Raw genomic sequence first — 26691 nt, forward strand, 5'->3', positions numbered from 1 at the left:
GAGCGCGTTGCGCATGCGCGATGGCTGCACTCGGTCGTGGAAGGGCCGGAGTTCAGCGGGTGCTTTGATTCGTGCAGGGCTGAACAGGATATAAAAAAAGTGCCATCTGGGAAGGATAACCTAGGTGAGATTTTATGTCTGTAAAACTGAAGATAGTAATAACACCTGCCTCGTGGGGTTGTTCAGAGGATTAAATACTGTAGCTCAGTGCCTAGCAGTAAATATTAGCCTGCTGTTGTTAATAGGCTTATTCTTATCACTCGATACTTTATGTTTACAACCTCTCACTTAGGGCGGTATAGCTCTCCCTGCTGTAAGAAATTAGAAAACTGAGACGGAGAAGAACGTTATATACCCTGTGGGCACAACATTTGCAGATAAAGTAGAAGAAAATCTTATTTTTTTAAATGTTCTTTTTTTAAAGATTTTATTTATTTATTTATTTGAGAGAGGGAAAGAGAATGAGCGGGGCGGGGAGAGGGAGAGGGAGAAGCAGGCTCCCCGCTGAGCAGGGAGCCCAGTGAGGGGCTCAGCTGAGCAGGGCTTGATCCCAGGACCTTGAGATCATGACCTGAGCCGAAGGCAGCTGTTTAACCGACTGAGCCAGCCAGGCGCCCCACTAGAAGACAATTTTAGTTATTTCTCCAAATGTCATGATCTTTGCAGCTTACTGTCTTGGTTATAAAAGCCAGCATTGCATCCTACACAGCACTTAGCAGAAATAATCTTTGAAGAAATGATCTGAACGATGAATCTTACATGTAGTAGTTCTGTTTCGGGGATTTCTAGATGTCTTCAGAGCCTTTGATAGAGACAGCATAGTCTCTCTCAACTGAGTTAGTTTTGTAACAGTTCTCAGCAGCTTTGATTTGAGTTTATTGAAGAAATAACAAATACATTTGAACTATGAGCCTGGGTGACAGTTGCAGTTAAAATGAATTTACCCCTCAGGCGCATTTCTCTAATACCTTAGAACAGAGCACCTCTTGTAAAGTAAGAAGGAGGAATCTCTAAGTGCATAATGTTTGGTGGAGAGAACCATCCCACTGTTTGAGATTTTGTTGTTGTTGTTTTAAAGTAGGTTCAGTGTGGGACTTGAGCTCATGACCTGAGCTGAGCTGAGTCAGTCGCTTAACTGACCGAACCCCCCGGCACCTCTTGAATGAGTTTTGAGCACAGTCAGTGTAGTTCCCAGAGAGGAGCAGATCCTAGGTTTTCACAGCCTGTTCAGAATGAGTGAGATTTGAGAATGTTACCACATTCAGCTTTCTCAGGCTGCCTGATGGAGGGAAGCCTGGACCAGGGCAGCTGGGCTAAAAGGAGTGAAGGACCGTCAGGTGACACAGGAACTAGAACTTCACTGGAGGCGTTCCAGGGATATGTGGGAAAGGGCCTTAAAACTAGATGTGAGTCAATTTTGTCTCACCAATCCCAGTTCAACCCCCACTCCATTTTTCTTTCACTCCTCCCAGATTCTGAGCTATTCTCACACAATGAATCTGGCATTTAAAGATGTGCTGATGAGTTCTCTATAGGACAGCAGTACAGGAAGAGTTTGTTTTTCTTCTTGCAAGTTGAGGAGAAATTGGTGCTGAGAGTCTAAGTGAGTTTTCTTGGGTTTGTGTTGGGCCAGAGCCCAGAGGAGATGTTGAGTTCCCCCACCCCAGTCGGTGCTGCCCACATCATCACTGGTAAAACACATTCCTTGAAACACAGCCATTTGAGAAATTGCACGTGCTTTAGAAAAACAATTAAAAAGTACCTTTACCTGAAAGTGCTTCCATCCTTTTTTCCATAGCTTTGGTTGTGTTCTCTAACTTGAGTAGGCAAGGAAATATACATGTAACAACTTTTGTTGTACGACCTTTGCTGAAGGTCTAGTGTTCCTTCATTTAGTGTATTGTAATTGGCTTATTAACCAATTTTCTCATTTTTAAAATGTCTTTGAAACAGAACAAAGGGGTACAGACGCAGTTTAAAAATGTCCTAGATAACAGTTCCATTCACCCAGTGAAAAATTGCACACCCAAGGTCTGCATGGCCAAATCACAGTTGCACACAGATGTGTGGGTGCTTTATCGTATGTCCTTTCCGGCCCCTTCTGCAAGGTGAAAAGGATATTCTCCCACAGAGAGGCATTTCACCGTGGTGATGTTTGCAGCTTTTTAAGAAGGCAAGTCCAGGAACTGCAAGGCAGTCTGTACCTCTAATGACTTCATTCCTCTTTTTCTATCCCAGCTCTGCCTTCAGAGATTTCTACATTTTTCCAAGAGAGACCAGCAAAATATGAAGAAGTCCTATGTGAGTTGGTGTTGAGGTCATTTTCTGCTTTCTTTTATAATGGATCTTAGTAGGCTAATGACTCCTATATTTAAAATGGAAAAGTAGAAATAGATAAAATGAACCTAAGGGAAACAGCATGACACAGTGGTTCTCAGACTTTGGTGTGCATCATATTGAAACTGGGAAGTTTGTTTAACCATAAACTAGGGCCTGAGACTTTTCGTTTTGAGCAAGGTTGCAGGTGATGTTGAGGTCTGTAGACGAGAAGCATTGGATTAGCAGATCAATAGGGCAACGTTGGCAAGGGATACACACACACACACACACACACACACACAGATCATAGGAAGTTAGATGGTTATCAAACTTAACTTGCAGATATTTTTTTTTTTTTAAAGATTTTATTTATTTATTCGACAGAGATAGAGACAGCCAGCGAGAGAGGGAACACAAGCAGGGGGAGTGGGAGAGGAAGAAGCAGGCTCATAGCAGAGGAGCCTGATGTGGGGCTTGATCCCATAACGCCGGGATCACGCCCTGAGCCGAAGGCAGACGCTTAACCGCTGTGCCACCCAGGCGCCCCAACTTGCAGATATTTCTGACCTTTTAGCCATGACTTGCCCACCACCCCCCCATCCCCCAAAATAAAACACACATATAGAGCATCCAGATTTCCTTTTGGACTTAAAGACTTTGGCATTGAAAGCTGAATAAAAAACCTTCGTGTCTGTTTATATAAATGATGAACAACCTCTGGTGGCAAACCATGAACTAAATGCCTGTAATTATGCTTCAGTGGAAGCAAAAGACAGAGTACCAAGCAGAACCCAGTTAATGATGTTTTTTAGGAGAATGTGTTACTGGAGCCCATGTAGACAGCTTTCCCATGGTCTTGGTTTGTTTTGTTTTCCTTTGATAAAACCTAGAACTTCTATAGAATAAATTGACTGCATGTCCTTAAAATAACTCCAAAATTTACAGACCCTGGCAACTACTAATCTACTTTCTGTCAGTGTGGACTTGCCTCTTCTGGATCTTTTCTATGAATATAATCGTGCATATATGTATTTTTGTGTGTCTTCCTTCACTTAGTATAATGTTTTTATTTTTTTATTTTTTTTTTTTTAAAGATTTTATTTATTTATTCGACAGAGATAGAGACAGCCAGCGAGAGAGGGAACACAAGCAGGGGGAGTGGGAGAGGAAGAAGCAGGCTCATAGCGGAGAAGCCTGATGTGGGGCTCGATCCTGTAACGCCAGGATCACGCCCTGAGCCGAAGGCAGACGCTTAACCGCTGTGCCACCCAGGCGCCCCAGTATAATGTTTTTAAAGTTCGTCTGTATTGGAGCATGTTACAGACTTTGTTCTTTTTCTTTTCCGGCTTTATTAAGGTGTATTTGACAAAACTGAGCTATGTAGTGAACATCGTGATGACTTTGAGATTTGTATACATTGTGAGAGGATTCCTCCTATCTAATCTAACACATCCATCACCTCACATATTTCTTTGTTGTTTGTTGTTATTTTTTGGTGAGAACATTTAAGTTCTGCTCTCAGCAAATTTTAATTGTATCACACAGTGATATCAACTATAGTCACCATGTTATACATTAGATCCTCAGACCTTCATTTTGTAGCTGAATGTCTGTACCTTTTTACCAAGACTTCATTCCTTTTTATTGCTGAAGTATATTCCACTGTATAAAAAGACCACATTCTGTTTATCCACTTATTAGTTAATGAACATTTGGCTTATTGCTGCCTTACCACTATTCTGAATAGTGCTGCTCTGGACATTCATGTGCAAATTTTGCTTGAATACATGTCTTTGGTTCTTCTGTGTATTTACTGAGAAGTGAAAATGCTGGGTCATACACTAGTTGTAGTTTTAACTTACTGAGGAATGGCCAAACTGTTTTTCGCAATGCCTGCACAATTTTATATTTCCACCAACAGTGTATGAGAGTTTGCTTCTCATTGTTGACAATGCTTGTCTTTTTATGACAGCCATCCTAGTGGGCCTGAAGTAGTATCTCACTGTGGTTTTGATTTGCTTTTCCCTAATGACTAATGAGTACCTCTTCATGTGCTTGTTGGATATTTGTATATCTGCTTTGCAGACATGCCCATTCAAATCCTTGGCCTATTTTTAAATTGGATTTCTTGTAAAAGTATTTTGGATACTAGACTTTTATCAGACATATGATTTCCAAATATTTGTTCCCATTCTGTGAGTTGTGTCTTTTCATTTTCTTGAAAGTATATCCTTTGATTCATAAAAGGTTTTAATTTGGTAAAGTCTGGTTTATCTCCTTTCCCTTGTTGCATTTGCTTTTGATGTCGTATCTGAGAATCCACTGTCAATTTAAGATCATGAAGATTCATACCTGTTTTCTTCTAAGATGTTGTAGTTTCTAGCTCTTACGTTTAGATCTTTGATCTATTTTCAGTTAATTTGTATATATGATATGAGGAAGGGGTCCATTTTTATTCATTTGCATGTGGATATCTAGTTCTAGTACCATTTGCTGAAGAGACAGTTTTTTTCTCTCATTGAATGATCTTGGCACCCTTGTTGAGGATCAGTTGACTATAGATGTATGGGTTTATTTCTGGACTCTCAATTCTGTTCATTTGCTCTATATGTATATTATCATGCCAGTTCCATCCTGTTTCGATACTTTACCTTTGTAGCGAGTTTGAAGTCGACATGTAAGTTCTCCAATTTGTTCTCCTGAACAAATTCTTGACAAATTTGTCAAGATTGTTTTGGCTATTTTTTTTTTTTTAAGATTTATTCATTTGCTTTAGAGAGAGAGTGCACACAAGTGGGAGGGACAGGTACAGGGAGAGAGAATTTCAAGCAGACTCCATGCTGAGCACAGAGCCTGACATGGGGCTTGATCTCATGACCCCAAAATCATGACCTGAGCTGAAATCATGACCTGAGCCAAAATCAAGAGCCAGACACTTAACTGACCAAGGCACCAAGGCACCCCGTGTTTAAAATTTAATGTTGCATTTAGGATTTATGCAAATTGGTTAATATTTGATTCCTTTTAATATTGTTATGATAGCATACATTTTAGTTGTCCATTTCTTCTTATGTCATTTTGCTTACCATTATGTATAATTCTTCAGTGACCGTTTTATATTTTCTCTGCCTATATAAGAGCAAGCATTTCAAGCATTCCGTAGTGTACACACAATTAATATTGTTGGGGCCTAAAGACTAAGGACTTCCAATGTCACTTGGTACTGCCAAGTTGGTCTGAGTGACCATACAACTCACACCAGCTGTTGCATGATAGAACAGCTTTCTTTGCCTCCTTGTTGACAGTTGATACTGTTATTTCAAAATTATGGCCAGTCTCATGGACGATGAAAACCTCATTGTTCTGATTTGTATTTCTCTGATTATGGATAAGATTGGGCCTTTTGTTGATTTATATATTTTGTATATTTTTACATATTTTTCTGTAAATTTTGTTTTGTATTTCTTACTAATTTATAAATATCCTTTATGAGTTTTGTATAGTAGTCTTTGTTTTATTCATCAGTAAATATGTTCTCCAGGGTTTGTCTTCTCTTTCCACTTATATATATCATTGGTCATAGCAAAGTTTTACATTTTGATGTAGTCAGATTTGTGAATCTGTTTTTCATGGTTTTTGTTTTTATTCAGGCTTTTTCTTTTTGTTTTGTTTTTTCATCGTTGTGTTGTTTTTTGCAGTTCTTTTATCCTTCGGGTTATTCCCATTGTGATACATAGTCACATTCCTGTGTCTTGAATTTAGCAGATATTTCCTCTCTGAGGTGTACCATCAAATTCAGACGCAATTTGATTCATTTGTTTCATGTGCTCCTTGTTTTTAGGGTTTTGTTTTCATTTTGATAATTATTTTCATATAAATATAAAAAATATTTTTATATTTTTCTGAAGGTGGACTATGAATATAAAGCAAAGCATATTTAGAGATCAGTCTGGCTTCTGTCTCTGCCCCCTCTATCCTATTCCTTCCCTTACCCAGTGTGGGTGGCCATTTTTTTTAAGTATTTATTTTTTTATATTTTTTAAAGATTGTATTTATTTGACAGAGAAAGACACAGCCAGCGAGAGAGGGAACACAAGCAGGGGGCGTGGGAGAGGAAGAAGCAGGCTCCCAGCAGAGCAGGGAGCCGGATGTGGGGCTCGATCCCAGGATCCTGGTCTCACGCCCTGGGCCGAAGGCAGACGCTTAACGACTGAGCCACCCAGGCGCCCCTAAGTTTTTATTTTAATTCCAATTAATTATCATACAATTTTATATTTAAGATGTGCAGTATAGTGATTCTCATTTTATTATTTTTAATATAAGCAGGCCCATACGTAGATCTTTGTGTGTCCCACATTTTACTTGATTTTCTCACTTAAACTTTGTTTTGTCACTTAATAATATATTATGGAGTTCACTCTGTAGCCCTACATTAGAGATATTCCTCAGTTCTTTTTCCAGTTCCTATCACTCCATGGTGTGAGTATACCATAACACATTCAGCCAGTTCCTTGCTAATCAATATTTGGGTTGTTTTTAGTCTTTTGTAAATATAAATAGTGATATAGCCTTGTCCCTATACCTCCTCTTTCTTTGGCCTCTTTCTTGTGGTTGGTTCCCAGAAGTGGGAACAGACTCCCCGCTGAGCGGAGAGCCCAATGTGGGGCTCGATCCCAGGACTCTGAGATCATGACCCAAGACAAAGGCAGATGCCCAGCCAACTGAGCCACCCAGGAGCTCCAGTTTTGTTCATTTTCTTATTACAACTTCATGCCTAAGTATTTTTACTTCAACTTTTACATTTTACAAAGTTAAAAAGTACAAGCATTTTCCCCACATATTTTCTTTATCTGTGATATACCCCTGTTTGTACCTAAAGTGTCCTTTAAACTTTGTTGGTTTTAGCATCCAATCAAAGATCGTGCCCTTGTATTTTTTCATATTATGGACTTTTTTTTTTTTAAGCCCTGGTCACATGTCTTGTTGAGTAGTTGTTCTTGAACTTAACTACGCTTTAGAATCATCTGGAACTCTTTGAATATTCCTGTACTGAGACTACACTCCATACCAGTTAAGTCAGAGACTCTGGGGATGACACCTGGCAGTGTGCAGCTGTGTTGAGAAGCATGACTGTAGAATGCCCCCATGTCTGTGTTGAGTGATCTGTTTTTCCTCATGTTTAGATTCAGAATATCTATTTTTATTAGGCTCATTTATTGTGTACTGCTTGTATGGTCTGACTGTACCATTATTGATAATACTACCAAATATCTCCACTTGAGAAGTAGACTTTCTTTTCTCCTTTTGTAAACTAATAATCTGTTGGGTGAAACTTGGAGACTATGTGAACATTTTCATTCCCAATGACCTTTCATCCAGTGGTTGACTGTTTAAGTTGAGCACCTTTTACTGTGTTTATTGGCCATAGATCTTTTCTCTTGTGAAGTCATTGTTAGGTCCTTTTTCCACTTTTCCATTAGATTGTGGTGTTCATGTTGATTTTAGAAGTTTTTTTCTATGTTCTGGATATAATCCCTTTATCATTTCAATATGTTGCCAACTTTTTCTGCTTTCTGATTTGCTTTTTTTAAACTAATGGTTTCCTTTTGATTAATTGAAGTTCTTAATTTTAATGTCATCCAGTTTATTTCAGTCTTTTCCTTTATGATTAGTGCTTTTGGTGTCTTGCTTAAAATTTTCTTCACAGATTGTAAAGACAGTTTTTTGTGTTATCTTCTGGAAGTTTTACTGATCACATTTTAACCTATAATCCATCTAGAATTGATTTTCACATATTACGTGAGTTTGAAATCAAATTTGTTTTTTTCGTGTCCTTTTCTCACTGCACTACTGTAAACACTTTTTTTATAAACCAGGCGTCCATGTTTGTGGGTCAGTTTCTAGACTATAAATTTAGTTCCATCGATCTTTCAGTTTATTCTTTTACTGATAGCACACTCTTAAATTACTCTAACTTCAGAATAAATCTATATCCACTAGTACATCAGTTTTCTACTTCATAATAAGTTACCTCAGATTTTACAGGTAAGAACAACACACATTTATTATCTCACAGTTTTTGTGGATCAGGTGTCTAGAAATAGGTTAACTAGGTTCTCTTAGGCATAACGCTGCAGTCAGGGTGTCGTCTGGGACTCTTTTTTTTTTTTTTTTTTAAAGATTTTATTTATTTATTTGACAGAGATAGAGACAGCCAGCGAGAGAGGGAACACAAGCAGGGGGAGTGGGAGAGGAAGAAACAGGCTCATAGCGGAGGAGCCTGATGTGGGGCTCGATCCCGTAACGCCGGGATCACGCCCTGAGCCGAAGGCAGACGCTTTAACCGCTGTGCCACCCAGGCGCCCCGTCGTCTGGGACTCCTTATCTGAGGTTTGGTTGGGTTCCCTTCTGTACATATGTGGCAGAATTTATTTCTGCACAGCTGTAGAACTCACGGTAGCTTGCTGCTTCTTTGAGGTCAATAGAAGAGTGTCTCTGATATTTTTACCTTCTTTGAAAGACTCACATGATTAGGTCAGGCCCACCCACGTCAATCTCCCTTATAGACCAAAATCAACTGATTAAGGGATCTTAATTATACTTGCAAAATCTGTTTTGCCATAGAATGTAACATAATCACAGGGACATAAGTGTCTTCCACTTACGAGGAGTTTATATTAGGGTGTTGGATCCACTGGAGGTCATCTTTTAGATTCTTTATACCACAATTAGTAGGAAGTTATCCATTTTGTTCTCCAAGATGGGTTTCATTATTCTTGACCATCTGAGTTTCTATCTAATTTTGAGAATCAACTTACCAGTTTCCACAAAAATATCTGCTAAGATTTTAATTCTGATTGTCTTGAATTCATAGGCCAATTTGTGGAGAAATTAGATTTTTTATAATACTGAATTGTCCAAACCATGAATGTATTGTATTCCTTCATTTATTTAGGTATTCTTTGTTTTTTCACAATAATACTTTATACATTTCTGGATAATAGTTTATTCTTTTTCCTATTACCCAGTTTTTAGTTTGTGGCATGAGTATTGATTAGCTGTTTGTTTTGATAACCTGGGAATGACATGTCTCTGTTTCTGCTTGCAATATTTTCCACGGTGGTCATCTCTTAGTGGGTGGCGTATAACCTAGGAACTGTACAAGACAGTCTGTTCAGTTATGGGAAGAAAATATTGGGGGGTCTCCCTGGGTTTATTTTAATCCATAAAAAGAAGAATGAAGAAATCTAATACACAGTAAAATGAATATAGATAGTAATATTGTACTACAGTTATGTAATGTGATAAATATAGCTACATTGGCAATCATTATAATATGTAAGCGTATCAGAGTTACACAATGTTACATGCCAAATTTATTCAGTTGAAAAAAATTAAAGTGACTTAGAAAAAATAATAATAAAGCAATGTATTGATTGGCATTCCAAAGTTACTATTTATATAAAAAGGTTTCCTAGATGGAAGAGTAACCAAAAGTTTTGGACACCCCTGTCCTACAGGAGTTATGTCCAGAGTTACTCAGTAACATATTCCCCAAAGACTACTCTAGCTCATTATGTGAACATAGGCCAACAGTACTTTCCTCTGTGTCACTTACTCCTTTAACTACGTTTTAGATATGTACATGGTTATGCCATTGCCCCAGGCTCATGAATGATACCCTATTACCAGTGAAACCCACCCTAATAGCAGGAAGAGAACTTTTCTCCCCTCTGTAACCTCCCTCTACTTTGCACATCTTTTTACCGTAGTAGCACGGTGTGCTGTGTGGTAGTTGGATGCTTAATGTTTGTGTCTGTTTGTCAGATTACATGCTCCTTGAGAACAGTGATACAGTTGTATTGGTTTTCACATTCGCAAAGAGTTCTTTATGGCATTTAGGCACATAACAGGACACCAGTAACTTACCACAGTGGTGAGGAATATCCATCATGCTTTCTCCTTCTCCAACCAAGGAAAAAAAGGAGACGTGTCAGAACACATTTTCTAATTGTGAATAGTGAATTCCATAACAATTTTCTGATGGCTTTTCCATGCCTTCCAATTGTGATTACTTACATTTGAACACAAATGTGCTGTTTCAGGGATCCTTGTCATTTGAGGATGTGACTGTGGGCTTCACCCAGGAGGAGTGGCAGCACCTGGACCCTGCGCAGAGGTCCCTGTACAGGGATGTGATGCTGGAGAACTATAGCCACCTTGTCTCACTGGGTAGGGATTGTTTTCCTTGTAGACTGCTAGTATGCACTTCTTTTCTTGGTTTGACACCTGTAGATGCTTTGAGTTTAATGATATTTAGGCTTGAGATTCAAGTATTAAGCAGGATTGTTGAAACACCATAAAGAATGTTTTCTTCTTCAATGAAACATTGTAATTGGCCCTGGAAGCTTCATTTTCTGTCTTTTTCAAGGGCCCTGAAGCCCGAGAGCGTAGCCTAATTCCCATGTCATTTCCCAATTACAGGGTGTTGCATCCCTAAACCAGAAGTAATCTTGAAGTTGGAACAAGGAGAGCAGCCATGGATACTAGAGGAAGAGTCCCCAAGTCAGAGCTACCCAGGTGAGTTAGTATGTATTAAACAGGTGGACACCAGGTGACATGGTATGAATTGTTTTTATTCCCAAGTGTTTGTGTATATGTTCATTTTCACATTTAACAAATACTGAGTACCTGCTGTGCCTCACTCAAGTTTTAGGTGCTGAACACATCAGCAAACTAAATTTGTTCCTGACCTCATGGACCTTACATTTCTGATAGGGAAAGATAAGAAATAAACAACAGTACATACATACACATACTTTATGTATAATATGTCAATAAAATAGCAAGGAAGTTATAGATTGAAAATAATGAAATGTAATACTTGAGAAGAGGAAGTTCAGGAAGGCATTTTGATGATATCACCTTGAATGAAATGAGGGTGAATATCATGGGGAGTCTTGATGGCAGAGGTGACACTAAGTGTGAGTCCACGACGGCAGGAATGTACTTGGTATTTTGGAGGACCCACAAGTATCACTGTGGATTGGGGGAGAGGAGTGAGCAGAGAGTGGTAAGAGCTGGCGTTGTAGAGGTCATGGAGCTCAAATTACGTAGGCCCATCGGGTCGTGGTAAAGACTTTGATTTTATTCTGAGTGAAGTGAGGTACCATTGGTATAATTTTACCTAGTATAAGTGACATATGCTTATTTATCTTTTAAATTTTCTTTCTGGTTGCTGGGCAGAGAAAATACTATAGGGGCAGAGGGATGAAAGTGAGACCATCAGGACAGTTTTTCAATCTATGAAAAGGTGATGATCGCTTACCCTTGGTTGGAAGTGGTGAAGAAGATTAAAAGTGATTGGCTTCTGGATATGTTTTGAAGATGGGACCTCTAAGAGTTGCTTTGAGTTGGTAAGGAATGTGAGAGAAAGCAAGCAGTCAAGAACAACTCCAAGAATTTCATCCAGAGCAGTTGGATGAATGGGTAGCAGGTCCCAAGATGGGGGATACTGGAGAGAAACAGTTTTGGAGGGGTTAGTAGGGGTTTAGATTGCATATACCAAATTTCAGGTGATTGTAAAATATACAGGTTCATATGGGAATAAGCATTTTACTGTATGAGCAGAGGTAGTTTAGGGAGGACCGCAGGTTGGAGATATTTATTTGGAAATTATCAACTTATGGTAGGATTTAAAGTTTTTAAATTTAGCATTTGAAGCTAAGGGATCAGGTAACCACCTGTCCCTAGAGGTAAGAATGAACAGATTTGAGAGGTCTGAACTAACGTTCAGAAGTCATGAAAATGAGAAGCAGCAGTTTGGGGATAAGGGGGAAACAGAGAGCGTGGTGTCCTATAGCCAAGTTAAGACAGTTTTCAAAGACAAAATGAACTTCTTGAAGAAGGTATATAAAGTCAGCATTTTTTGTCTCTGCCTGCAAATCATCCAGAAGCATTAAGGAAAATGAGCAACACAATTTTCACTATACGACTAGTGGATATCTGAAATCCCAAATCAGTACCAGTGTAAATGCAGCAAAGTTGATGAACTATACGACTAGTGGATATCTGAAATCCCAAATCAGTACCAGTGTAAATGCAGCAAAGTTGATGAAAGGGTCAAGGAGCGTATGTATCAGCAGGTGGGTAGAAAACAAAAGCATTTCTGACGCTCACAGGGACTGGCAGTGTGCTTTTCATGAACGGAGCACATCCTCTGAGGCGGGAAACATAAGACTTACATGAACAACAGTGCCGTACGCGAGATAGCTGAGCTCCCTTGCAGACAGTTTGGTTCTGCAAAGCAGATGTAGTAAAGTGTAGAAGCACAAACCATATTTTTCAGTAGTCCTCTGTTTCTGTGATGATGCAAGAAAGGTGGTACCTTTGGGAAAACAACCTCACAGACACTTAAATGTGGAGAAATAATCTTATATGCCATCTTAGTGGATACTCCTAGGACCCAGAATTTGCAGCAAAAACTTACCTGATGACAGTTGGTCAGAGTGTGCAGACCTTTTGCAAAAATGAGGGAAGCAGGGGAGTAAGGCTGGTTAGGAGGAGGGGAAGATTCAAGGGGGTGATTACCTCGGTAACTATAGCTCTGTAATTAGCACATCTGATTGCTCCGACCAGCAGGGTGTTTTCTGAGTGTTGATGTGAACCATTGTGTGCCAGAACAGCTGGTTAGAAAGGGGGAAGGGAAATGAAACTAGCTCTTGTCTTGTTCCTCTCTCTCAGTAGATGAAACTGTTCTGTAGAGAGTTTTAACTACCTTTGTTTTCTGGATTGCGTCAGTTTGTCTGGGCAGATGCTGGGGAAGTCAGAGCCTCCCTGGGCCCAGTTCAGCCTCTTGGGCTTGTGGTTTCTATGAAGTCAGCTCAACACTCCACTTTCTTCAGTTTGGAGCTGCAGCAGTGCCAGCCCCAGGAACCTGACTCCGTGATTACCAGGAGAGCAAGCCATTGCTGAGGCTGCTCTGACAAGGAAGGCACATCTTACATCTTGGTTGATCTATAAACTGAGACCAGTACGTGTGTAAAACACTTGCTCATAATGAATTACCTCACTAGCCTAAGACATGATTCTGTTCCCTCGCCCAAGTAAACCTTTTGCTGTTCCTTAAAAAGCTCACATCGTTTGAGCCCAAGCAATAGAAAAGGAACCAGCACAGAATGCGTACAAAACTACTGCAAGAAAGAAGGGTGAAAAAAGATCAGGAAGAAAGCTAGTTGGTGAATGAATTATCATCTGACCAAAGTAGTCATAAAGTAGATAAATTATGTGACCAAGTATTAAATCATGAATTTCCGAAGGGTGAACTAATTGAATTAGTTATCTCTGTGATACAAGAATTTAAGAAAGATATTAATAAGGGAATGGTGGGGTATCAAACTCAGAAAAAAATTACAACAGAAATTAAAATCACAGTAAAGAAAGTAAATTGGAGGAATCCCAAGGAAGATTGGGTACTGTCAAAATTCTGTTGAGAAAGAAATGAGAAATGTAAGCAAGAAGAAAATGAAATAAATTTTGAAGATTACATTAAAAAGAGAGTTCACATTCATACTATACATACAATTCATTCCCCAAAATAGAAAGGAAAGAAATAGAACAAATACTTAAAATATTTTAAGAGCAGTTTTTCTGGGGGAAGAAATGTATAATTGAATCTACATAAAAGAACCAATCTTCATCAACATTAGGATATATTCTAATAAAGGGACTAGATTTCAAAAACAAATAGTCATTTTGACAACCAGCCAATACAAGAGAAAGTCCAACTAGCCTCAGACTTTTCCTAGTAAAATCTGTAGCTAAGAGCAGAGCAGTTTCTACAAAATCCTCAAGGTGTCACATTGAGAATATTATGCCTGGTTAAGAAGATATTCTTTAACAAATACAGCAAATCTTTTCTGAATAGATGAGAACTCTATGATCTTTGTTCCTAGAAGCCTCTATTAGAGAGTGGATATCAGGTAACGAAGGAATGGCATAAAGAAGCATGGTAAAAAGGCTGGTAGTGGGCCCTGAATTTAACTGAACAACCAATTTTATTTTTTTAAAGATTTGAGAAAGAGAGAGAGTGAGCATGGTGGGGAGAGGGAGAGAGAAACAGGCTCCGCACTGAGCATGGAGCCTGACAAGGGGCTCTGTCTCACAACCCTGATATCAGGACCAGAGCCGAAACCAAGAGTCAGACAGTCAAGCGACTGCACCACCCTGGTGCCCCTGAAGAAGTAATTTTAAAGCAAATGTGGAAGCTAGATGACAGAAGAGATTGTACCAGTTGCAAATCTGGGCAACACAGAAAGGCTGTGTATCTATGTAGAGAAGAGGAGGCTAAAAATGGAGAGGGAAGAAGGTGTACAGATGCAGTGGATTCTGTTGTAACATGATGTGTATTCCACTGCTGCATATAACGTGGTGTGCTGAAAATCGCAGGGCTAATGGGAAAAGGGGGTTTGGGATCTAATGCTCAAAAGCTTTGTCAGGGACACAATGAGAGGCAGCGTTGAAGTCTCCAGCTGTAATTTTGTATTTATTTCTCCTTTTGGTTCTATTGGTTTTTCCTTTATCAATTTAAAAAATTATGAAGTGTATAAAAGGATCTTTATGTCCTCTTGATGAATTGACCCCTTTATGATGATGTCTCTATTTCTGGTAGAACTTTTTGTTCAGAAGCCTACTCTGATATTAATACAGCTCGTCCACAAATCCTAGCTAAGCCATTTATGAGCTTAGACAAGTCACTTAGTTTCTATGAGCCTCTATTTCCTCATTGTAAATTTAGGTAATATCTTTGTCACAATACTTGTGAGCATCAGATGAGGCAACATAGAAATACACAGTGCCTTACTAAAATAGGCATTCAGGAAGTTTATACTTTTAACTAACATTTAACTGATGCCCTGCTGAAAGCCCAGGATGTATCAATGAATAAGAAAGCCAAGGACTCTGCTTTTGTGGAGCTTAGATTCAGGAGGGAGGTGTAGAGGTAAGGACCACAGAGGAAGAGAGGATTCTGATAAATCAATCCTATAATTTCAGGTCATGCCGAATGCTATTAAGGGTTTTAAAGACAAGAAAATGGGATGATGTGATAGAGGGTATTGGGGATAAGAGGACTGTTTCAGCCAGGTGGGCAAGGGTAGCGTCGTCAAGATTATATTTGAAAAGGACCTAAATTATGTGAAAAATCTTGACAGCAAAGATCCGTGAGAAGGGTATTCCTGAGAGAGGCAGGGATGCCCTGGGCAGGAGCACAGCTGACTCATTCAGTCAATAGCAAGATGGCTAGTGTGTTTCTAGCATGGCAGGCACAGTGAGCCACAGCGTGAAACAAAGTTGGACACATCACTGTAAACTTGATCTTGAAGTTGTAGGCCATGCTGCAGAATTTGAATTTCATTAAAAAAAAAAGGGGGATCCATTGCAGTTTTTAGTAGTGAGAGAGACTATAATATAACAAAAAAAAAATTTCTTTTTATCTTTGCCTGTGATTCCTGGCACACAGCTACTAAAACCATTGGAGTCTCTGGCGTGCAAAGTGTCTTTTGTATACTGAGATAATGGGTGGCTGGGGGCCACTAGGTCACTTCAGCATGGGGGTGGCCACACCAGTGGCCAGTGATTTAATCAATCAAGCCTAGGTAATGAAGCCTCTGTAAGAGCCTCTAAGCAACAGTTTGGGGAACTTCGAGTAGTGTGCTCCGGAGAGGGTGTGGGAGTTCCACGCACCACACACATCCCGAAACCTTGCCTATATATCTTTTCCATTTGGCTGCTCCAGAATTGAATCCTTTATAATAAATTAGTAATATATAAGTAAATTGTTTTTCTGAGCTTTGTGAGCTTTTCTAGTGGATTATCACTGGCTAGTCATGGGAACCCACAGTTCATAGTTAGTCAGAAGGCAAAAAAAAGAAAAAAACATACATAGCACCTCCAGCTTTCTTGTAGTGTTTACGTGGTATATCTTTTTCCATCTTTTTACTTTTAACCTGTTTACATTGAGAATGGATTTCCTGTAGCTAACACATGGTTGGGTCTTTTTTAACTAATGTGAAAACTGCTGTTCTTTAATGGGAATATTTTAACCACTGAAGTGGTTGCCCTGTGGAATACAAAATACCTTCAATTTGCCACAGTCTGATTTCAAACGACGTCATACTATTTTATACGAGGCTGTGCAGTGTTATAACCATATGCTTCTGTTCCTCCCTCCCTTCCTATGTGATATTTTACTTCAAACCCCACAAGGCAGCAGCTCTTTCTGCCTCCAGGTCTTCATTTGTGCAGGATGTTTTCTCTAGTTACAGAAATCGGTATCGATACTCTTTTCCATCCATACTTAATTCACTTCATTGTCTTCTGGCTTACATACTTACTTTCTCCTCTGATTTGTAAATCTTTGTTTTTCCATAGTTCATATTCTATTTTCTCTTGTTGCCTTCAAGATTTTCTTTTCATCTTTGGTTTTCAGTTGTTCAGCTCTGATGTTTCTAGGTTTACCTTCGATTTGGTTTTCGGGGTTTCCTGGGTATTTTTCTTGTTGTTTTCTCAGTTTCCTAAATGGTTTGATATATTTCATCCTTTATTTTTTCCTGGGACTCCAGTTACTTATGTGTGGCTGTATTTGATACTGTTCCCTTGGGCCTGTTATGTCAGGAGAATTTTCTCAATGTCTGTGCTCCATTTTCAGCCTTTGGCTGCCCATCCAAGCCTGTATCACAGAGGGTTTATCTCTCTACTCCTAGTTCTCTTCCAGCAGTCGACTGAGCTCATGCTGTTTCAATGAGAAATAAAGCCAGACACCAGCTAACAGTGATAGATACAGATTTTATTCAGTAGCTGTTGGAATAGGAGGCAAGAAGTATCAGTAAAACTGAGTTCAACTCCAAATACTGCGAAAACAGGCAGAGTGGGGGGACCACTGGCTAGAAGAGTACTAAGAGAAACATCAACAGTAGGGGGATTCTTCCTGAATGCAGACCAGGCACTAATACATCAGGGGCAAGGTATAAGGAACTTGATCAGATATCAAGGATGAAGGGATTGTCACTAGATTGACTAAAAGGATTCTTGCTAAACCTGAGCTCAGCCCAGATGGACCTGGAAGGCCTAGTCAAGGCCTAGTTGAGAATAGGGCTCAGAGGACACTAACCAAGGTTTAGTCAACAGGAGAGTTCGTGTCAGAGCGCATCATAAAATAAAATAAAATAAAATAAAATAAAATAAAATAAAATAAAATAAAATAAAATAAAATAAAATAAAATAAAAATAAAATAAAATAAAATAAAATAAAATAAAAAATAAATAAAATTCTAATGGAGATACTACAGGAAAAGAGAAAATGAAACCCAAAAGAATGTTTGAGATGAAAGAAGGAGTGGTAAGTGATAAGAAATGACAAAACATAAAGGTAAATCTGAACAATAGGTACATAAAGCAATTATACCTAATGTGTAGGAAAAAACATGATACACAAAGCAATAACTGCATATAAATGAGGTGAGAGGTGATCAAATTGAGTTTGATGCTTCTGTTATTCAGAAAAAGAGGTTTAAGATACTGAATTACTCCAGATTTTAAGTTAAATGTTCATGGTATGATGTGATAGATAGCCACCTAAAGCTGAGAACCAGGTGTGTATAACTTCTAAAGTTGTAAAGAAGATGAAATGGGAAAGGTATGAAATTATTTCAAAAAGAAGTAAGAAAAGTACAATAGAATTCATAGTAAAATTGTGACAAATATAAATTAGCAAGTAAAATGTGAGAGACGACTTGATATACTTCAGTAATCATCATAAATGGAAACAGGCTTCATTTACCTGGTGAAGTACAAATTGTCAAATTGGATCTTCAAAACATAATAATACCTTGCTATAGCTAAGGTAATAGGTTTTCATTTATTCTGATAACCACATACCTATATTTTCAGCATCTTTTGCCCACTGGAGATCAGTGTTATACCAGTCTGTATACAGAATATTCAGGATATCCTCATCCCTTCAGTGTGGCAAGAAGTAATATCACAGTTAGCATTCACAAGTCATTAATTTTCCCCACTTCATTTGTTACCTTCTATGAGTCTTCTCTTGTAACTGACATAGTATCATTTATTTTTGTCTTCCTTTCTTACTAATGTTAGATCACTATTGTTATATTTTTGTAAACTTTAAAAAATTCTTTTTATATTCTCACTTTGCACTGATACCACCCAAAACTCTTGGGCATACTGTTTTACTCTTTGATTGTTTTAAATCCTAAAGGCAATTAGACTTTGCCCCCCAAAGCATCTAATTTATCATGTTAATATCTTGAGTTGTATTTTCCCCAGTATGTATTATAGCAAATTTATGTTTTTCTCATTTAACGACCCTTAATCATTTTTTACCTTTTTAAAAAGATTTTATTTGTTTGTTTATTAGAGTGAGCACACATGAGTAGGGGTAGGGCAGAGGAAGAGAGAGTGAGAGAATCTCAAGCAGACTCCGTGGTGAGTGTGGAGCCCTACACCAGGGCTCAATCTCACAACCCTGAGATTGCAACCTGAGCTGAAACCCAAGAGTCGGACGCTTAACCAGCAGAGCCACCCAGGTGCCCCAGTGACTCTTAAATATGGCTACATCTCATCGCTGTGGCACAAAACTGGTGCTAAACTGCAATTTAATCCTTCTTCCTAGGATCACCCACAGATATGCTTTCCTGCCATACAAGTCCACATTTCCTTCCTAACATAGTTGGAGATTCTTGGGAATTAATACATGAAAAGTACATGGGATGGTGCTTGGCTTATGGTAATGGTTACTTTTCCTGTTGTTAATGTCATTACCATTGTTTTTAAGCACATTTTTTAAGTTTAAGCTCAGCTTTCCACAGCTTTTGTAAAATGTTCCTTCCTTGCTTTGATTTACATTATCTACTATAGAATCTGATTCCTGATAGTGCGTGGATGTTGACTGAAGAAGGTATTATGTGGATTATGATTTCTTTCAAAGAGAGCTTATCTTATGTTGTCATATAACATATAATGGATATTGGATCATTACTTAATTCATTAACTGTGCCTCTTGATGAGTGAGAGAACTTTTATATGCAAAAAATACAAAGAATTAACTTCTAAATGGACATGTTGGGTTATAAACCTGTAAGGTTATAAAACCTAAAAGTTCAAACTTACGGATTTATATAAAACATGAGCTTTGTTTTGAAAAAGCACACCACTTGTTAAGGACCAACTTTAATATCCACTCAGATATATTCAGAGGAAATCAGATGTAAATACTTGTGACACCATAGGTTGTAGTGGGGGAAAAAAAAGATACTGGAGTATTTAAAATTTCAGCAGTTAACAGAGTATATTTTAGTTTCATGGGAGTATTATCCAACATTCTAATAGAATGAGATGTATAGAATGTGATTAATTTTAAATTTCAATGTAAACAGGGCTTAAAATGGTGGAGATGTTTATGAACACTTATTATGAGACAGTGTCATTTTCCTAAAGAGTGAAGTTCTGAGCAAGTCCAAAATGGGAATAAGGCAGCTGAGTGAAAAGTCTTGGTAGAACTTGAATGATTTTTGGCAAATTAGTAGTCTGGCATTTCTAGAAAGAAGACATTTATTATGGACTAGTAAAGTGACCACTTAAATACCTAATATGTATGGTGTTGTGGACAAGCTACCCCCCCCCCGAATTATAACTGCAGTGTGTTTGCTCTAATGGTGCTTGGAGACAATGGGCTTTGAATAGGTTTTTAAACAGGGCCATCATTGTTACGTTGTATGTACTGAGCAAGAAAGTAACGTGAAGCATAGCGGAGAATTCTTAGGGTAAATAAGTATATTATTGAATGTTTTAGGTCAGGTCTTCCATGGTTATAAATATGAATACAACCAAGAAATGTAGAAATCTGGGTATAAAAGAAAAAAAATTTTATTAATATTATGTCAGAGCAAGTTTTCAGTGTGGGAAAACTAGCATCTGGCGGTAGGATATCTGACCAAATAAGCTTGAATATACCACAGCTGAAAACAACTGATGGATTTGGTCGGCTTTCAGTCTTCTTTCTCATCTTTTTGATTTTACTTTTCCTGGTAGACATTTGTATTTTTTCTGAGTAACGTGAGTAGAGGGAAAATTAGAAACTACACTATAGGACTCTGTTCACAAGCACAAAGAAATCAGTGCTTTCAGAAATTTGATATGGTATTAACAGTATACTGAATTAACATATAATAAAACAAGTAATTTTAAAAGGAGGAGAATGAAACTGGAAACATGGAAAGTGTAGAGAGAATTTAGGTGCACTAATGTAAGTATGAGAGGGAAATTATGTGACGTCTGATCCTTCAAAGTGTCAAATCATTCCTCTATTTCTGTAGGGTACTCTTACCTACTCAGTTTCATGGCTTCTCTAGTTCTCTGCATTTCCCCTTCCTAGAAGAGCCTTTTTTTTTTTTTAAGTCTGTTTTCTTTTTTCCACCATGCTTTATATATATTTCTAATGTATATATCAAGCTTGAAGTATGTAGTTGTAAATTGCCAGATGTAGATGTGTGTGTTATAAGTTTCTATCCCCCTTTTCCGGCCTGTCAGATTTTGTTATTTCTAATCCGAAAGGATGGGGCAACATGACTATTTGGATCACTCTTATTTCACAAAACTAAGTCAGTAATGTAAAAGGGCATTTGTTTTAAGTGTGATTTCATCATAATTATGGTATGATTCATGGCTTATGGTTTGTTTTTCTCATTTCTAGAAGTCTGCAAAGTTGATAACCAACTAGAACAGAATCAAGAAGCCCAGGACAGACATTTCTGGCAAGCTCCATTTATCAACAACAAAACACTGACTATGCACAGAGGTAATGTATTAGGAAGCATTTTTAATTTCAACACAGACACAGTTCCTTCCATAAAAATACCCTGTAGGTGTGACTCGTGTGTTATGAATTTGAAATGTATTTCAGAATTAATTATTAATAAGAAAAACTATTTAAGTAAGAAGCCTGTTGACCTCAATACATACGCGAAATTGTTCCTTCATATTAACCATGAACAAACTCAAATGGGAGAGAAACCTTGTGAATTCATTCAAAATGGAAAATATCTCATTCATAATGAAGATTTCATCCCATATCAGAGAATTAAAAATATAGAGCAATCCTTTATTCAAAGCAATAAGGAATACAAGGAATGTGGGAAAGCTTTCCATGAGAAGGCAGTTGTCATCCCATATAACCAAGCTCACATAGAACAGAGTCCTTGTGAACATAATGAATCTGATAAAACATTCTGTAATAATTCAACCCTCATGGTCCATAAGGTGGCACAAAGAACAGAAAATCTTTACGAGTTTCATGAATATGCTAAACCTTTTGAGAAGTCATCTCTCTTGGAACACAGAGTTCATTTAGAGGTGAAAGGTTATGAGTATATTGAAAGAGTGGATAATTTCAATGCGAGATCAGACTTCCCTGACAGAGGAGAGAGAATATTTGAATATAACAACTTGGGAGAACCTTTCTGGGAGAAGTCAGTCCTTAATGTAACTCAGACAACACACATAGGAGACAAAGTCTATGAATGTAATGAATGTGGAAAAGCATTCTGCAAAAAGTCAAAACTCACCAAACACCAGAAAATACATACAAGAGAGAAACCCTATGAATGTAAGGAATGTGGGAAGCGCTTCTCTCGGAAATCTCTCCTCACATTACACCTGCGAATCCACACGGGAGAGAAACCCTATGAATGTAAGGAGTGTGGGAAATGCTTCTCTAGAAGTTCACACCTCATAATTCATCAGAGAACACACACAGGAGAGAAACCCTATGAATGTAAGGAATGTAGAAAAAGCTTCTACCATAAGTCATATCTCACAGTACACCAGAGAATTCACACAGGGGAGAAGCCCTATGAATGTAATCAGTGTGGAAAAACCTTCATAAGCAACTCAGTCCTCACAATACATCAGAAAACACACACAGGCGAGAAACCCTATGAGTGTAATCAGTGTGGGAAATTCTTCTCTAGAAACTCCTACCTTACAGTACATCTGAGAACTCACACAGGGGAGAAGCCCTATGAATGTGAGATATGTGGGAAAACCTTTTGTCACAAATCAGATGTCACTAAACATGAGAAAACTCACATAGGGGGAAAACCCTATGGATGTACTCAGTGTGGGAAGACTTTTAGTCGCAACTCAGGTCTAAAAGTACATCAGAGAACTCACACGAAGGAGAAGCCATATGAATGTGGTGAGTGTGGGAAATCCTTCTCTGAGAAATCAGTCCTCACAGTACATCAGAGGATACACACAGGGGAGAAACCTTATAAGTGTAATGAATGTGAAAAAACCTTCTACAATAAATCAGACCTCACTAAACACCATAGAACTCACACAGGTGAGAAACCCTATGAATGTAAGGAATGTGGGAAATTCTTCTCCAGGAATTCATATCTTACAGTACACCAGAGAACTCACACAGGAGAGAAACCCTATGTGTGTAAAAAATGTGGGAAGACCTTTTGCCATAAGTCAGACTATACAATACATAAACAAATACACAGAGGGGAGAAATCCTATCACTGTCAGCAGTGTGGGAAGACCTTCACTTGCAGTTCAGTCCTCAGATCACATCAGAGAACTCACACAGGTGAGAAGCCCTATGAATGTAATGAGTGTGGAAAGTCGTTTTCTGAGAAATCAGTTCTCACCGTACATCAGAGAATACACACAGGGGAGAAACCTTACAAGTGTAACGAATGTGGGAAGTCCTTCTATCATAAGTCAGATCTCACTAAGCATCAGAGAACACACACAGGAGAGAAACCCTATGAATGTAATCATTGTGGGAAAACCTTCAGTTGCAACTCAGGCCTCAAAGTACATCAGAGAAGACACATAAGAGAGAAACCCTACGAGTGTATTGAGAGTGAGAAAACCTCCAAGAAATCAGTTATCACAGTACATCCAAGGTTACACACAGGGGAAGAAAATTTGTAAATATAGCAGTGAGAGAAATCTTTCTCTTGTGATTTATACCTCAAAATACCACAGAAAATTCACAAAGGACATGACCCCTCTGAATGTAAAGAATGGCAAATCTTTTACCATAAGTCATCTTCCAAAGTGAACAAGAGAATACTCATAGTGGAAAATACTCTGAATTTGGTGAATGTTTGAAAAACTGTTGTAAATAAGACAACTAAAAGTGACTGTTTGTAGAAGAAACCCTACTAATGCATGTAGGAAATACGGGGAATTATTTTATTATGAAGTAGAGCTTATTAAACAAAGAACTTACACAGGAGATAATCCTGTCAATCAAACAGATGGGTGAAAATGTTCTTCCAGAATTTGGCCATAAATAACAATCAGATCACACTTGGGAAAAAGTGTCAACATCTTGTATTTTTTTGAGGTCTTCATACACAAGTTGTACTCAATGTATGTCAGGGAAATAATAAGGAAGATACCCAAAGAATGCAGGACACATGGTTGACCCTTTATCAAGAAATGCCATTTTGTTGAGCAATACAGTTGATATTGGAGGAAGTCATAAAGATGTTTCTTAAAGTTATGTTTTTCTCTGAGCTCAAAATTTTTAATAGAAATAAAGCTGAAAACAGACATTTACAAAAACATTAACTGTGGAATGTGAAGCTTTTTGAAAGAACAAATAAACAATAATCTTCTCAGACTCTGATTTCACTTTGGGAGAAACACCACCCCCTGGCCCTCCCTATCGTGAGCCATCATAGGTTTTTGATTAGTTTGTCCCCAGACTATGCTGTTACCTCCACAATAATGCTTGATGGTCTGGTTCATCCTGGGGTCTACTCTAAGCATTCTCCCCATGGGCTGGATCCATACCAGAATGTGCATTGCCACCAGCCAGGGACAGTCTGGAGGATGTATCTGCTTCCTCGTCTTAGGTTGAGGAACCAGCAGTAACATCGAATGGGTTAAGGAAAGTAGAGTACTGTAGGGCATATGACCTTTGTGTCCCAATTGAAATTTATGGGAAGCTCACTGTAGCTCCACTTTCTTGAATTCGGGCCTGTTGACCCAATGTTAGCCCACCTTTCCAGAGGAGAGAAACTTAGTGTTGTTTTAGTGAAATATTTCATATGTGTGTCCAGATATGAGGAATACTATAACCATTGGTGTGTCTGCTGCAGGTTGGAAGTAATGTAGTGCACTGATACTTGAAGTATCTGCACACCATCCCCAAATTCATTCCATATCCTATAACTTTTCCCACCTTCAGCACTTTTCTAAATTTGGTTGATATTGATCTCACAGCTCATTACTTTTACAATAATTTTTTACATATATTTCTGTGTGTGTGTGTGTGTGTGTGTGTGTGTGTAATATTGTTTTGCTAATGTGTCAGTGGGAACACGTGTTTTGCAACTTGCTTTTGTCTTCAAGTGCATGGTTTTGATATTTATACATATTGATATATTTAGCTTTAGTTGACTCATTTTAATAAAGCATAATATATGACTATAACAATATTGTCTACTTTCCTGTTTATGCTTTTCAAAATTTTAAGAGCTGTGTTATTAAAATAATAATGTTTCCAAATTTTTAAAAATTAACTCTGGGCAATAATTTAAATAGGGATAAATATATCACCTTGAGTTTTAATAAGAGTATATGCATACATATGACTCCTACAGTTAAGAGAGACACACCCATTACCCAGAAGGGTTTCTCATTCCCTTTCCCAGTCACTCCTGGGACTTCCCCCTCCCGCCTGGCCCCTGGCAACCAATGATCCGCTTTTTGTAACTAACGCTAGACTGACTTTTTAAAATATCATTTCACATAAACGGAGGTATCCAAGATGTCCCATTCCTTGTCTGTCTCTCATTCAGCATGATTTTGAGATGCATCTGTGTCTTCATTTTTTATTAAGTCATATTTTATTGTATGCGTATACTACAGTTTGTTTATCCATTCTCTTTCCAGTTTTTGATTATTATGAACATAGCTGCAGTGAACTTCATGTGCATTTTAATGTAGGCGTGTTTTTATTTCTCTTGGGTAAATACTTAGGAGCAAAGTTTCTTGGTTTGTAGGATTAGTATATGTAATGTCAGACTTTTCTGAAGTGGTTGTTCCATATTTTACATTTCTGTGACGAATGTGTGAGAGTTGTAGTTATTTCACATTTTTGCCAATGCTTGGTATTGTTACTTTTTAATATAGCCACTTTAATGTGCATAGTGGTGTTTCCCTGTGCTTTTCATTTGCATTTCCCTGATAAAGAATAATGTTATGCATCTTTCACTTACTTATTGGCCATTTGTGTTATCTTATTTTGATTAAACAGAAGCATCTGTTTAAATCATTTGCCCACTTCGGAGATTGTTTGTCGTACTTTTGAGTATTTTTTATTGATTGAATATTTCCCCCCAGTCTGTGCCTTTTCCCCCACCTAGTTTGTTGCTTTTTAGAAATTTTTCATTTTGATAAAGTCCAACTTATCAGTTTTAATCTTCTCTAAGAAATCTTTACAGACCAGTAATATTAGAGATTTTCCCCCTTGTTTTCTAAATGCTTTAGCTCTGTGTTAGGTATATGATCTATTTGGAATACATTTTTGTGTATACTGTTTTAAGGGTCAAAATTTATATTATTTCATTTGGCACCTTTTAAGACATCCAGTTGATTATTTGTCTTTGTGTGTGTCAGGGGATGGCTTCTACCTATGGACCCTTTATTCTGTCCCACTGATCTGTTTAGCTTCTCTACATTGTCTGATTCCCATATCTTTGTTAAGTCTTTAAATGAAATTGTATAAATTCTCCAGCTTTGTTCTCTTGTCCAGAATTGTTTTGGCCCTTCCAGGTCTTTTGCATTTCCACATACATTTTAGAATGAACTTGTCGGTTTCTAAAAACAAAAACAAAGGCTGCCTTAATACTGCTTTTAGGACTTTATTGATTCTATATGTCTGTTTGGGGAAAGTTGACATCTTAATACTGAGTTTTCTGATCCATTTATATGATCTATCTCACCATTTAATTAGGCCTTCAGTATTTCTCAAAAGCGTTTTAATATTGCCTGAGATAATTGTATGTTTTGTTAGATTTATCCCTATATTGTATGTTTTGTTAGATTTATCCCTAAGTCTGTCTTGATTTGCATGCTATTATAAGTAGTATTGTTTATGTAATTTCACTTTCAGTAATTCTTTGTTAATCGGTAGCGATACAGTTGATCCTTGTATAGTGACCTTGTTTCCTGTAACCTTGATAAACAAACATCATTTTAGTAGCTTTTTTGATTCCATAGTTTTCTAATTGTATATGATCATGTCTCCTGCATTTGCTTCTTTCT

General features: G+C 37.9%; 1 protein-coding gene across 1 annotated transcript; it reads left to right on the forward strand.

The window, feature by feature from the left end:
- Nucleotides 1-2269: 2269 nt before the first annotated feature.
- LOC123795534 (uncharacterized) lies at nt 2270-26691 on the forward strand. The gene is given in 6 exon segments (XM_045802352.2): nt 2270-2301; nt 10425-10551; nt 10804-10899; nt 21092-23319; nt 23321-23379; nt 23381-26691. Coding segments are annotated over 6 exon segments (2562 nt in total). The 5' UTR covers nt 2270-2286; the 3' UTR covers nt 23418-26691.

This window comes from Ursus americanus, chromosome 6, assembly GCF_024610735.1.
Source record: "Ursus americanus isolate L20-20 chromosome 6, mUrsAme1.1.p, whole genome shotgun sequence".
NCBI lineage: Eukaryota > Metazoa > Chordata > Mammalia > Carnivora > Ursidae > Ursus > Ursus americanus.